This window comes from Lytechinus variegatus, chromosome 10, assembly GCF_018143015.1.
Source record: "Lytechinus variegatus isolate NC3 chromosome 10, Lvar_3.0, whole genome shotgun sequence".
NCBI lineage: Eukaryota > Metazoa > Echinodermata > Echinoidea > Temnopleuroida > Toxopneustidae > Lytechinus > Lytechinus variegatus.
This window is the reverse complement of record NC_054749.1, coordinates 29142624-29156849: the sequence shown is the minus strand read 5'-3', so window position 1 is coordinate 29156849 and position 14226 is coordinate 29142624. Positions and strand designations below refer to the sequence as shown.

Genomic DNA, 14226 nt, shown 5'->3' with positions numbered 1-14226 from the left:
TCTCCCGACTTTATACTCTGCAGGCTGTTGCATTGACCAAGGAACTAGAAAGGGAGTTGCAGCAAAGAGATGACTTGAACAGAGTCTTAGCACGAGACCGGGACCAAGCCGTAGCTACGTTGAGAAAACACAAGCTACAGATCGACAGGGATATGATTCCAGTGAGTTCCAGTAGAAACCTCAGCATCTTTTTAATACCCAAATTCATTTCTAGCCCATTTTAATTGGGCTTTTCCAGGTATAATTTTCCTGCTATTGCATTACAATTCTCTGCATTTTTATGACATGACAGCTACACAAAATTTCTTAGGTGTATCAGGTTTTTGCATAGACATGTACAGAACTTTATGAAGTAAAAGTATTCTCCCACTGGCTCAAGCCCGTAAAACTGTTCATCAAATTTGAGATGTAAAATTGTTACCTGCACTTCATGATTCGAAATTCAGGCAATTGACTACATTCTTCAATTCTACATGAAATAGCCCGAAGTAAAAAGTACTTACAGATTTTGGACAAATTTTCATTTAGAGTCGAGATACTGGAATGGAGAATGCTGAGTTGGAAACTAGCCAGGTTGAAGAGCTTCAGGCCCAGAATGAATCTCTCATTGCAGTGATTAAGGATATGAAGAGAGAGATGGAAGAGATGGAAAGACAGATTGACAGAAGGTACAAAGATGGAATGAAAATCAGAAAGAGGGAAGATGAGCCCATGAGAGGAGAGGTCATGAAGAGTGAACAACAAGCTCCCTTTACTGAAGGTAGAAAATTCTAAGTTAGATTTATTTATTGCTTGATTCTTAATAAGTAGATTATTTTGCCTCGTCATCATCATAATAATAATGATGACAAATATTAAAAATAACAATAATGATAATATTTGCTTCATTCTTGTTAAGTGAATATTTTTTGTGCATCATACTAGAGGGGAGAGGACAAGACATGAGCAATGAGCTCCCCTTACTGAATAATTTTGACTCATCTGTTTGCCTTATTGTTTATCAATAAATAATTTGGTGGTGAATTTTTTTTTATTCTGTGCATCATTAACATAGTTTAGCTGTACAGGATACTTTAGTTTTCCCTTTTATATGAAATACAGTGTTATTATCTACCTATATTTTAAGAATGTGTATGTTTGAATGTTTCTTCTGTAATGTTAGCTAAAAAATAAATTCTGTAAGGCATGCTTATTCATGGGGTTGTAAATGATAAGCTTTAAACAACCTGTTACAGAGCATTAGAAATGTACTTTCTTCATTTCCACTCAGAATATGTCAAGTCCATTGAGAAAGAGTGCAGAGAACTTAAGGTTGAAAAGAGGAGATTGGAGGAAAGACTATCCACCCTGGCACAAACCATTCAAGATGGAGGGATGTCACCATCTGGTCATCTCGGAGGGATTCATATTGATCTTGCTGAAAATGATGCAATCAAAAGCCATATCCAGTCCCTGAATGATACTATTGGTGAGATTTAAATGTATTTTACTGGACTATGGGGAATGTGATTTGCATTTGTATTTGTTGATCCTGAACTCATGTCTGTATCTTTCCGCCATTGTGTATTTGGCTAACAAGGAAAAATAAACAAATTTGTTTAACCTAGCACGAAAGCGCAGGGAAAAATATGGATTTATCAGTAGAGCTAGCTGTAGAAGTATAAGTAGCTGTTATATCCTAGGAAAACTGTAATTTTAAAGAGAGCTGAGGCTCCTAATCACTTGGAATCGAAGAGAAACTCCATGGCTAATGTATGATATTAGCTCACTGTTATCGACCAATCTCTCATAATGAGCATGAAGGAGTGATGTCCCATGAGGGCATGAATGTTGTGGAATGCTTGAATTATATTTGTTTACAGGAATGATAGTATAATCAATGCTAATAACTGAATTCCGTCAAAAGTAGATATGTGGTGTTTATTTATTCTATCTGTAAAAGGTGCCCTGCGAGCAGATAAGGTCACAACGTCGGCTGAGTTGAGGAAATATCAGGCTCGACTGAGTCATTTAGAAACTGAATTGAGCCAGAAACAATATCAGGTAGGTAGCATTACCATCTCTACTAGTAGTTAGAACTGAAAAACTTTGATAGTGGGATTGAAATTATGACTCTTAATTTTTCTGTTTTCATTTTCTACTTTTCTGCTCCTCTTCCCCATCAACAAATTTTTCTTTTCTTTTCTTCAATCTCTTCTTCTCACGCTTTTCTATGTTTCATTAGTTCTTGCCAAGGAAATAAATAACAAGGTGTAGTTTGCTGATGTGGTTTACGGTACACCATGTGGAGTGTTATAGAAACAGTGGATAGAAGAAGATAAAAAGTGGAGATTTGAGAGTAGAGTATTCTTTCTTGAAAATAGTCCTGAAAAGGACTGTAAACCAGAAGGAATGTTGAGTGAGAACAGCTTGAGTAGTAGAGCTGATGAGGAGATGCTGGCTTCAGTCGGCGAGTAGAGATGATGAGTAGTAGAGAGACTCGACGTTTCGGACAGGTTGACTGTCCGTCTTCAGGAAAAGGTGTAGTTTATACTATTTTAGCTCAGAAAAGAATGGGTAATAATGGGTCAGGGGAGTAAATAATGGTAATATTGATGTGCTGTATAGCATTAGAGCCAAGATGAAAGCTACTTTGAGTGGATGTGTCATCTATGTTTATATATGTTGAAATGAATATATGCTTCCACTGCCACAAGGACATTAGTTTTACTGTTAAGTGGTGTATTAGTGTATGTTAGGTTGAAATGTTTGCCCATGTAGTACAGCCAGAGTAGAAATTGGCAAAATGGGGACTCATATTATTAGTCATGCTGAAGTAATTATGCTTCATTTTCACAGCCAAGAGAGAAACAGGCCGAGGTGGATCAGTTAAGGTATGAGCTCTCCACCCAGGCCAGGCGCCATGCTGCCGAGTCTGCTTCCACTGCCCAGAGGATGAGTCAACTAGAACTAGAGTTACTAGAGGCTAGGAGAGAAGCAGATGAGTATTACAAGGGTACCTTACAGACCAACCTGGAGGCAACCACCCTTGGGCAACAGGTGAGGTTACTTTCATTATGGTGTTGGACACTGGTGTTGAAAACTGTAGTTGGTGTTGAGCAGCAGCTAGAACACCCAAAAGCAATCATCTTGCTGGCAGCAGCAGAGTGAGTGACCTAAAGTTTGGTGTTCAATGTTGGTGTTGGTGTTAAGCACCAGTCACAACACCAGAACCAACCTGAAAACAACCACCCATGGGCAGTTTATAATTAGGGTTCTTTACTTTGGGTTACTCCAAATATAGTGTTGAAAACTAGTGTTGGTGCCAGGACACCTGCCACCCAACCTAGAAGCAATCAATTATAATACATGTAATCCCAATTATTTTTACTGGTAGTGGTTGATGTTTTATATCACTCTTTTGCAAAGTTACACATGCCCTCATGGCATGTATTAGGCTAAAAATATAGTGAATGTTTACTTTTTTTGAAGTCGGTATATCAGTATTAGTTCAATGTGTTTATTATTTTTTGTATACTTCCCAGGTTTCTGCTCTGACTATGGATCTTGCTGGTCGAGGTTCAACTAACAGGCATGGTATCCAGGTTAGTTAATAATAATAATACAGAGTATTTCTAAAGCGCCAAATCCACATTGATTATGTGCTCAAGGCGCTACGAAAAGGAAATAAGAGAAAAATTAAATGGAGCAGGAAGGGACAAAGATAAAAGAAGCACAGTCATGACAATGAAAATACTGGAAGGCAATTTTGAACAAATGGGTTTTTAGAGCAATTTTGATATTATCGATATTTGAAATACTATGAATGGAATATGGCAACTGATTTCACAAGGATGATCCCACATGTGCAAATCACCAATCCCCCCATGGTTTCTTGGATTTAGGAACTGTAAGCAATTTTGAATCAGAAGATCTTAAAGTCAAGGAGGATTGTATGGCATCAACAAATTTCGTTATATTCTGGGGCAGATCCATGGATTCAGTGAAAATCTAAAAATAATAACTTAAATACAATACGGTACTCAAAGGGTTAACCAATGCAGTGAGGACAGAACTAACACCAAACTAACACAATAAATTGTATCTCTTGTGTATGGTAGTGAAAAAAAAAACTTTGATTTTTAAGATGTATTTCATCAATCCTTCTACCAGTTGTCCTTGTCTCCTCTCCTCCCATTCTGATCTATTTTTCTCTATAGTGATAGAGTTTGAATTTGTTACCAATTCATTGTTTGAAAAGAAATTTCATAATGGAAGCTTTTATTGGTCATGAAACCATGTCAATATATCAAACACATACTACATATTCTTGACAAAAAATGAATATTGGTTTAATATTCTTGACAGAAAGAAATGAATATTCCATTAAAATAACAACACTTCCATACTTATATGAATTCACTGAATATGATTTTTCCAATTTTTTTTTATAGCTTTACTACACAATTCTGTAGAGTAATAGAAAACTATTTTTTTCCTATTTTTTAGTAAAATCATCTTCTAGTTACATGGATTTAAATGTGCTTGCTTGTGTCGGGGTTACCTGGCCCTACCGACAATAAAATGATTGTTTTTAATGACTTGAAACAAACTTGTTTCCAATCAGTTTCACTTTATGTTCTGTTACCATTTTTTTTATCAGAGTCCATTAGTATCCCAGCTTCAGAGAGAAGTTCATAATTTGAGGTCACAGCTGGCTAGAGTCAGAACTCAACCGGGAGATGATCAAAATGCAGACCGTGATGGGGTAAGTATATTTAGTTGGCTGACTGGCAGGAGGGAAGTCATTGGGGAAGCAGGCCTGTTTTGGAACAAAGGACTCAATTAGCTTAGGTTCGATACAAGGATAATTTATGCCGAGTGTGTTGATTTTTTGCCCAGAGTTTCAAGTTTTGTTCCATGAGATATCAATCAAACAGCTGATCATATTGAAAAGCTCTCAGGTGAAGCCTGTGAGGTGTTACATAATTGGTGCTGGTAATTTCTGAGAGAAGGAAAGGATATTTTAGACTAATTTTAGACGAACTTAAGTTTAGTCAAATTTGTGTTGTCTGATTTTTTTTATCACGTTAGTCCAATGTGCTTGCGTGACTGGATAGAGTACATAATGTGCACGTAAATAAGCCTTTTGCCATTTCCGTACGATTCCATTTCCATCATGATTGGTAAATTTCTGGGCCCATTTTGTCATGGTCGATGGAGAGAACCTACAGCATGGTACATGCATGTGCTGAAACCTTTCTTGCCAGGATGTCAGTGTTCATGTTCAGAGGATAGAGGTTTTTCTCTCGAAAAGACTACCAGACTGGATACAGAGTGGGGGGAGGATCTGTACATACATGGTACATATAAAGCTCAAATAATGTGTGTGGGAGGTATGATGAACAGGGGTAAATCTAATGATTAGGTTTTTTACCAATGTCATTTTCTAGAGCTAAGAATTTACTAGACTGTACAATCAAATTTGCTTATTTGACCATATTTAATCCATAGCCATGTTATTTTTTTTCTATTAAAAGTTTCAACTACCAAACGACCATTATTTATCATTTCACAAATAATCTATCAAAATCATGGGGTATTTTCATAATCAAAAGTATGTAGCTATATGTACTGACTGGGATTTTTTTTTTTTGCCACCAGTTGCAAGCTAAACTCAAGACAGCAGCACGTCATATCAGTCAACTAGCCAAGGAAAAACAGAAACTTATTGAGATGGGTAATCGATTACGATCAGAGCTTGCCCTCTACAGACCTTCACCTCCTAACCAGCAGTCAAAGGGTCAAAGGTCAGTTGCAGGAGAGAGGAGTGTGACAGCAGGGAAGCTGGCAGAGCAGGTCTCTTCTAAGCTCCAAAACTTGGAGAAACTGCAGTATGCTCTCACCAAGCAGGTATAATCATGGCCATTTTTTTTTCTGATAATGATAGCAACATTATACATTGCAGATAAAGTTAAATTGCACATTGTTAGCTAAGTGATAAATTGGCATAAAACTGATTAAAAAGATATTTGTTGCAATCTTTGTTGGTTTTCATACAATACAATTCAACTAATGTAATTGATCTGTGGCCCGTTTCATGAAGATTTACAACTGTTGTAACTTTGCCATTATGGCAACCACCATGGAAACCTTGAATATGATTGGCTGCTGAGTCATGTTACCATGGTAGTTGCCATAATGGCAAAGTTATAAAAGTTGTAACTCTTTATGAACCAGGCCTCAGAACTACACGTATTTGGTTAAATCTAGATGGATTTAGATTATGAATCTCTTTAAACAAGAAAATGAGACAACTATAGGTTATCCTATCTCTTAGGGTGTCGTAGCTAAGGGCATTTTAGGGATCAGACTGAAACAAATGAACAAGAGCAATTTTTTTTCGGTTTGGACTCTTCACATCTGGTTATTAATAATAATAATACATAACATTCATAAGGCGCTTTCTACTGTTGTTTCTAAGCGCACTGTGTTCTGTTTATGGTTTGTACTTGGGTTGAAATAAAAAAAAAAGTGGCAGGGGATAATGAAACAGGTAATACAACAATTGTAATAATCAAAACTCAAAACTGGTGTGCACCTCCAATTGACCGACCCACAATTGACAATTACACACTTGCTCCACATCTGTTACGTACCGAGTTCTTGCATGGTCATTGACCAACAGTGAATTTTGTCCCAGTGTGAACTAGGAATGAACCACATTTCCAATACTTTGCTTGTCTTACTCATTAAGGGGTCAGCATAAGTAACTGCTTCCAAATCAGGCAGGCCCTTTTGGAGGCAGGTATAACAATTGGACAGATGTCCATTTTTAAGAGCCATTGTTAACCAAAAAATGACACAACCAATGACATAGGGGGAATGTTAAAACAGCTTTATGAAACCGGAAATTTTTAGCTAGATTTCCATCTTTGTGAAATACACCCTCCCCCTTCCAATCATTGATATCAAAATATATTTTCTGTTGTAGGAATTGCAGTTTGCCAGAGGGAGTAGTCACAAAGATGAAGTTACAGATGTCATACAGGTGCAGCTAAGCTCATCATCTGACACAACACCAGAGGTCACACCTAGGTTAGCTGAAGACACACAACCTCTTCCAACTAACTATTCACAAAGTAAGATCCTTCAAAAATTATTCAATTAGTTTTGTATCAAGGACATGTGCAGTGCTTAACTACTATTTTGTAGTCTTCATTAGCACTTTCTTTCATGATATTTTATTTTGAAGTGAAATTCCCCCAGTTGTTATTTCAAATGATATTCTTTAGTCTTTTAATTACATGTTTTGGTTTTTTTTTTCATTTTATTTAGAAAATAAAAGGTATAGAAAATGTAGGATTCATTTTGTCTTATTAGAAATAGTCCTTTGTCTCCCAAACCACACTGATCTTTTTTCTAACCCCATCAGGATATTGTGTTCTCAAGTCTCACCTTCTTTACAAGATAGCCATACTTTAGGATGACAAAAAAATTAAAAAAAAACCTTTTTAATATGAAAATGTCTTTCAAATGAATGGGTTCCTTAAGTTTTTGAGATTTATTTTATATTAGCCTTGCTATCTATTCCTCAGATTGGAAAAATATGACAAAGATTCCATAACATAAGAAATTTGTTGAGGTAAAGAATGTTTACAATTTTTCTTTCATAGGTAAAGCCCCAACTCAAATACACATACGAACACAGCACTCACACAGCTCAGATGGGGAGGCACCCAACAGTGATTCATCAGCCAATCAGAGGCACACACCACTGGTGATGTCATCATTAGGGGAGGAGTCTATGCAAGATGTGTGGCGTCTTCTTGACGATGGGGCCAGCCCATTATTCTTCAGATCTCCTTCTCCAATGCGTAAACCAGGTACAGCTCTATCGATACCATATCAATGTGTACATTTACTTCAACAGTACTTCAACAGAAATCTTGTTATCAAATACATTTTATATCTAGGTAATTCCTATCAATAAAGAAAGCCCTTGACAAAATCTTTCTTTGCCATGCAAAAGTGTAATGCCTAAGAAAATTTATGATGTCACCTCTCATCTACTTTAGAAAAAAAATTTAGAATTTATCTCCATTTTACACTGGATTTACATGATATTCTTGAAGTGATTGCTTGTATCTGAAGTGTCTTAATTTGTGTCTAATGGTTCAGAAACACTAATTAAAATAAAATCTTTTTGCATTAACAGACCACTCCCCTATACCAGAGGAGCCTCAACCCACCATTCCATCCAGTCACCAATCCCATCAGCGCCACAGTACAGGAGGCCTAGAGGTTGCTGGACGTAGCACCCACTACCAAGTCAGAGGTTCAAACCCCTCAATCAAACCAGAGTTATCCTCTAAGGCAGCAGGAAAAATACAACCCAAGTTACAGCCTCCCAAGAGAAAAATTAGAAATTATGCACTTAGAGACAGTGATAATGTGAGGTGACAGTAAACATCTCTGGTGACAGGGATGATATCATGTGACTGCAAGGATATCAGGTGACTGTGTAGATGTCAAATATATGTCAGGTGACATTGAGGATATCAGGTGACAGTGGAGATGTTAAATGTGATGTTAGGTGAGAGTTAGGATCTTAGGTGATGGTGGAGATTTCAAATGTGATGTCAGATGACAGTGAAGATTTTAAGGGTTGATGACGATGTGAGGTAACAGTGAAAACTATCAGCTTAATCGTGGAGTTGCTAGGTGTTGCTGATGATATAAGGTGATGATGAAAATTTCAGTTAATGATAAAATCACATGACTTAAGATATCAGGGAAGCATTTCACCTACATTGTTGTCTGACAAGTCAGTTCTGAAAACTTTGCTTGACTTTGATTGGCAGAGAAGCCTAGATGTCTGACTGTTCCAGACTCTGTTGGATCAAACATCCAACAAGTTCTTTCTTGAAACCTGTCCCAGCTGTTAGTGGTGATGTCTGAAGACGGTATTCTGAAAAGGGGGCTAAATTTGTGGTTACTATGGTCTAAAGTTGTGGTTTAACTATGGATAGCCTATAGTATCACAAACATCTAACAGAACAGGTTCAATTTATCAGCTTATGTATATGTTACACATGCATCATTCAGAACTGTCTAGGAATCATAAGTAAGATGGTCTTTTCTTCACCATTAAACCATGAGGAAAGTGGAAATAAAATGACAAATAAAATTTTGATAATTTGGGCTTCCTATAGATTTATCACAGTTTATAGATCATGGACTAAGTTAAACTAGACTTCAGAATATGGGCATGGTGGTTCTTTATGTTGAATGTGCTTGAGGAGTAATAACTGTAGCTGTGGGGTGAGTGAATCTCCTGACCACCAATGAAAAGGTGGTGTTATGGGGTTTGATTTACTGATGGTACTCACCAAGTGGTCAATGTCAAAAAGCTGTTTGATTATTTTATCTTGGAATGCAACTGTTGTGGATGCAATTAGAATGTAAAACAGCTTTTGTCGAATGTACTTAAAACTGAAGCCAATTTCCATTGAATAAATACCAAATCACAAAAATGAGCCTACATTGTTAAGCGAAAGGTTGATTAACATCACCGTACCATGCCCTTGTGTCGTGAATATATGGGCTTTTTAGAATAATGTCACAAATCCTCGGTCACAATACAGCATTTTACTTTTTTGTCAAGCTTTACATATTTGAGATTTTCATATGTTTAGCAATTTATTTCTGAAAATTTCTATAAGTTTGGAGTGACAGAATGTCCTCATTATCAAATTGAAATATCTAAGATCCCCTAAAAATAATAATTTCTCTAATATTACAATTTGTTTCATCTCATACATGTAGTTTTTTGTATGGTCCAGATTCTTAATATTGCATTTTGCCTTGCCTACATTAATTTTGTTAAAATATGCCTATATTTTGAAAAGGCGATCTCAAGACTTTTAGAAAAGAGGGTGTTTGGTCAGCAACAGATTGTAACATGACACTGGTATATTTCATGTATTCTTTATTTCAGCTTGAGTTTACTTGTCAGGTCATATTGGATTACCTCAATTTTCTAGACAGTGGGATTTTTTTTTTTACAGTTACTGCATATTAACATTCCAAATCTTCCAATCAAATATTTGATGAAAAACTAATGTATACATATTGTAGTATTTATTTCATAAATATTTTCTATTTTTCAAAAGAAAAATTAATTATTATTGAATATTTATACGACTTGTCGATTCTGCTTGTATTATGAAGCTTGTTGTCAAATTGAGAGTCAATTCACTGATGCTTTCTACAACACATCAATTCCTTTGAATATGCAAGTCAAATCACAATGGAAAGCCGAGACGTTTTTGTTGAAGGTTGGTGGACCATGACATTAGATTGTCAGAAGATTTCAGACCAGACAAAACAGTGCAAATTTGTCGGTTGTCTAGAGTCCAGGGGAGCGTTTCATCAATACTTTCATCCGACAAGTTGTCAGATCTGACATCTTCCCATGATTTTGATTGGCTGAGAGGTACTGTTCCTATGGTAACTGTCGGATAAAATGGGACTTGGCGGATAAAACGTCCGACAAGTCCTTTCATGAAACGCTCCCGGGACGACATTGCTGTTTTGATTCACCGATTGTCAACAAAGGCTGCTTTGTGATGAAGGGCTTTTGACAAAAGATTTTCCACGTTACAGAAAGCGTGTGCATAGTGACTGTGAAAATGCCTCGTTAGTGCTGATTGCAGGAATGAAATAAAATTTAATAAAAAAATGTAGAATTTTTACATTATTGTAACTGCCTAGTTTTTGCAAATACCATGCATATACACCCTCTCCCATTAACAATTAAGTTTTACCACTTCCCTTCTCCACCTTCCCCTCCCAAATTGATATCATTAGAATCAAAGGATACTCTTCTGGAGTCACTTAATGGGCAAACTTAAATAACCCATTGTACCATAATTCCTTGACTCTCAGTTTAGTTGCTGCTGGTCCTTCAGATAGGAGGTACTAGACATGACTATTATACTGTATTCCTGTAATGATGCATTTATGTCTTTGTCAATCTTGCCTGTCCTCAAATAAAATGGATGAAAGTTCCATCAGACATGGTGCAAAAGAGCTTGGCAATGTTTTTTATATACAGACTAAAGAGGATCTGAAGCAACAACTAAAATTGTGGAGGCAAAGATAATTTTTGGTCACAAGGAGATAAAAGGTGGCACAATTTTCTTCTAAGTTAAAACTTGGTAGTTACATTGGTAGTTACATGTACCGTTACTCAAAATTTTGTAGAAAGCCTTATCACATCATTCAATTTAACCCCTATGAGGTAATATTGATAATCATTATGACATTAAATTGGAGAATTTTTAAACTATGAACTTATAGATAATGAACATTCATTATGCTATTACGGTTCATTTATTAGCAGAAGAGAGGCGATTTGTATCATGTTACTTGGACTCTAAGAAAAATGTTAATGAGCTTGGTACAAGGCTAATCAATTGTTGAACATGTTGTATGCTACCAAAAGTAGATGTGTACTTTATTTTGGATAAGAACCTGAGTATTGAACTTTATGCTCTTTCCCTTCCCACTCTTCCTTTTGCTTTCTTTTCCTCTTTCCTCACCACCCCCCCCCCCCCTTCTCCCTCTATTTTATCTTGTCTTGACCATCTCTTCACTTTTCACACTTGTTCCTTTATCTTCACTCTTTTGAGCACTCCTGGGGGCGTTTCATGAAAGGACTTGTCGGATAAAACGTCCGACAAGTCCCATTTTATCCGACAGTTACCAGAGGAACAGTGCCTCTCAGCCAATCAAAATCATGGAAAGATGTCAGATCTGACAACTTGTCGGATGAAAATATTGATGAAATGCTCTCCTGGGGAGCGATTCATCTTTTACTTTTTCTTTTCTTGTACTTACTGCTTTCTGTATCATCTGTCTCCTCTTTTTCACTTGACCATTTTTTGTGGCCTATCTGTTCTCGCTTTTATGCTTTCTTCTCACCCTTCCTCTTTCTACCCCCCCCCCCCTTCATTCTCTCTCTCAGTCTACCATACTCCCTTTCTTCTTTTTTATTTGACCTGTGTGTATGCACAATGATTTTAATTGTATATGTTGGTTTAATAAGTAGGTTAATCAGAGCCGTTAAAAGGATTTCCGGTGGCGAGGGAGGGTGGGGATCTCCACAATTATTTGCTACCAGAAAATACATAGTGTAGCTTTTACTAGTTGAAATATGTTGATGTTATCACAACAAATGTCAGAATGAAGGTATATTTTGGTCACTTTGAGACTCAGTGAAGGTCCAATAACTCAAATGTCATTGGCCTATCATTTTACCATCACAAACATACCAAGGAATATTTACTGTTATTAATTTTTCATTGATTTTCTAAAAGATTATTAATTACACATATGCCATTACTTGGATTTGGCACCTGTCTGTAATTTTAATATTTTCAATATAATATCTTCCAATAAACCTTGTAAATATTGTTATTTTGTTATCCATTTTTGTCTCACCTGCGAAGCAAAGTGAGACTATAGGCGCCGCTTTTCCGACGGTTTCATGTCACATGACCAAGGTCAAAGGTCATTTAGGGTCAATGAACTTAGACCATGTCGGAGGATTCAACATCAAATCTTAACCTGAGGTTAAGTTTTTGAAATGACCTCATAACTTAGAAAGTATATGGACCTAGTTAATAAAACTTGGCCATAAGGTTAATCAAGTATTACTGAACATCCTATTAGAGTTTCATGTCACATGACCAAGGTCAAAGGTCATTTAGGGTCAATGAACTTAGACCATGTCGGAGGATTCAACATCGAAATCTTAACCTGAGGTTAAGTTTTTGAAATGTCATAACTTAGAAAATATATGGACCTAGTTCATGAAACTTGGACATAAGGTTAATCAAGTATCACTGAACATCCTGCCTGAGTTTCACGTCACATGACCAAGGTCAAAGGTCATTTAGGGTCAATGAACTTTGGCCGAATTGGGGATATCTGTTGAATTCCCATCATAACTTTGAAAGTTTATGGATCTGATTCATGAAACTTAGACATAATAGTAATCAAGCATCACTGAAAATTTTGTGCAAGTTTCAGGTCTGATTAAGGTCAAAGGTCATTTAGGCCAATGAACTTTGGCCGAATCGGGGGTATCTGTTGAATTACCATCATAACTTTGAAAGTTTATTGGTCTAGTTCGTTAAACTTGGACATTAGAGTAATCAAGTATCACTGAACATCCTGTGCACGTTTCAGGTCACATGACCAAGGTCAAAGGTCAATGAACTTTGGCCGAATTGGGTGTATCTGTTGAATTACCATCATAACTTTGAAAGTTTATGGATCTGATTCATGAAACTTGTACATAAGAGTAATCAAGTATCACTGAACATCCTGTTTGAGTTTCAGCTCACATGATCAAGGTCAAAGGTCATTTAGGGTCAATGAACTTTGGCCGAATCGGGGGTATCTGTTGAATTACCATCATAACTTTGAAATTTTATTGGTCTAGTTCATAAAAAGTGGACATAAGAGTAACCATGTATCACTGAACATCTTGTGCGAGTTAGAGTAGTATTCAAAGTCAGCACTGCTGCTAAATTGAACTGCGTGATGCAGGTGAGACGGCCAGAGGCATTCCACTTGTTATAAAATCTTAATAGGTTTTTACCACCCTACTAAATAAAGCAAGAATTGGGTGATATGAGGTTATGAAATCAGATTTGGGGTGTCTATATCTAAATTTTTGGATAGCCACAGATTCATTTCTATGTAGGGATATAGATTACTCTGGGAGGGGTGATTGGGAAAAGGGCAGGTGAAAACTGATTACTAAAAACATTTAATGTGAATACTTATGGCTTTCACCCAGTGAATAAAATATAACTGATCAATCTGTTTAATATGTCAAAAAATCTAGGAACCAGCAGGATTTGAACCTCGATCAGTGCGATCTTATTCAATGGGTGAAAGGCATAACTATTCACAATATAATATAACTTCCCAAGAAGCCTTTAACTTTCCATAAAAATATTGAAAAAATTTGATTTGAAAGCCTGCGGCAGTAATTATCTACAGTAAAATGTAGATGAATGCCTCCCCCTCCCAGCTGCATAAAACTTTGACAAGTGAGATGAACAAATTAAACCTTCACAACCACATCTACGTTTTTTTTTTTCAACTTTTTTTTTATCACTTTTAGTTTCATATTAAAAACAGAAAAAAAATCTTTATTTATATGAATTT

At 36.4% G+C, this 14226-nt stretch overlaps 1 protein-coding gene across 1 annotated transcript in view; it reads left to right on the top strand.

Annotated features, from left to right (window-relative positions):
• The window catches only part of LOC121422367 (coiled-coil domain-containing protein 57-like), a 35366-nt gene extending 26430 nt beyond the window's left edge, over positions 1-8936 (top strand). The window contains exons 10-20 of the mRNA XM_041617365.1: positions 24-161; positions 529-760; positions 1271-1468; positions 1943-2043; positions 2839-3039; positions 3525-3584; positions 4643-4747; positions 5644-5892; positions 6974-7121; positions 7656-7865; positions 8198-8936. Of these exons, the coding sequence (XP_041473299.1) occupies positions 24-161; positions 529-760; positions 1271-1468; positions 1943-2043; positions 2839-3039; positions 3525-3584; positions 4643-4747; positions 5644-5892; positions 6974-7121; positions 7656-7865; positions 8198-8442 (1887 nt within the window). The 3' untranslated portion in view covers positions 8443-8936. The remainder of the gene's footprint in view (positions 1-23; positions 162-528; positions 761-1270; positions 1469-1942; positions 2044-2838; positions 3040-3524; positions 3585-4642; positions 4748-5643; positions 5893-6973; positions 7122-7655; positions 7866-8197) is intronic.
• Positions 8937-14226: the final 5290 nt, after the last annotated feature.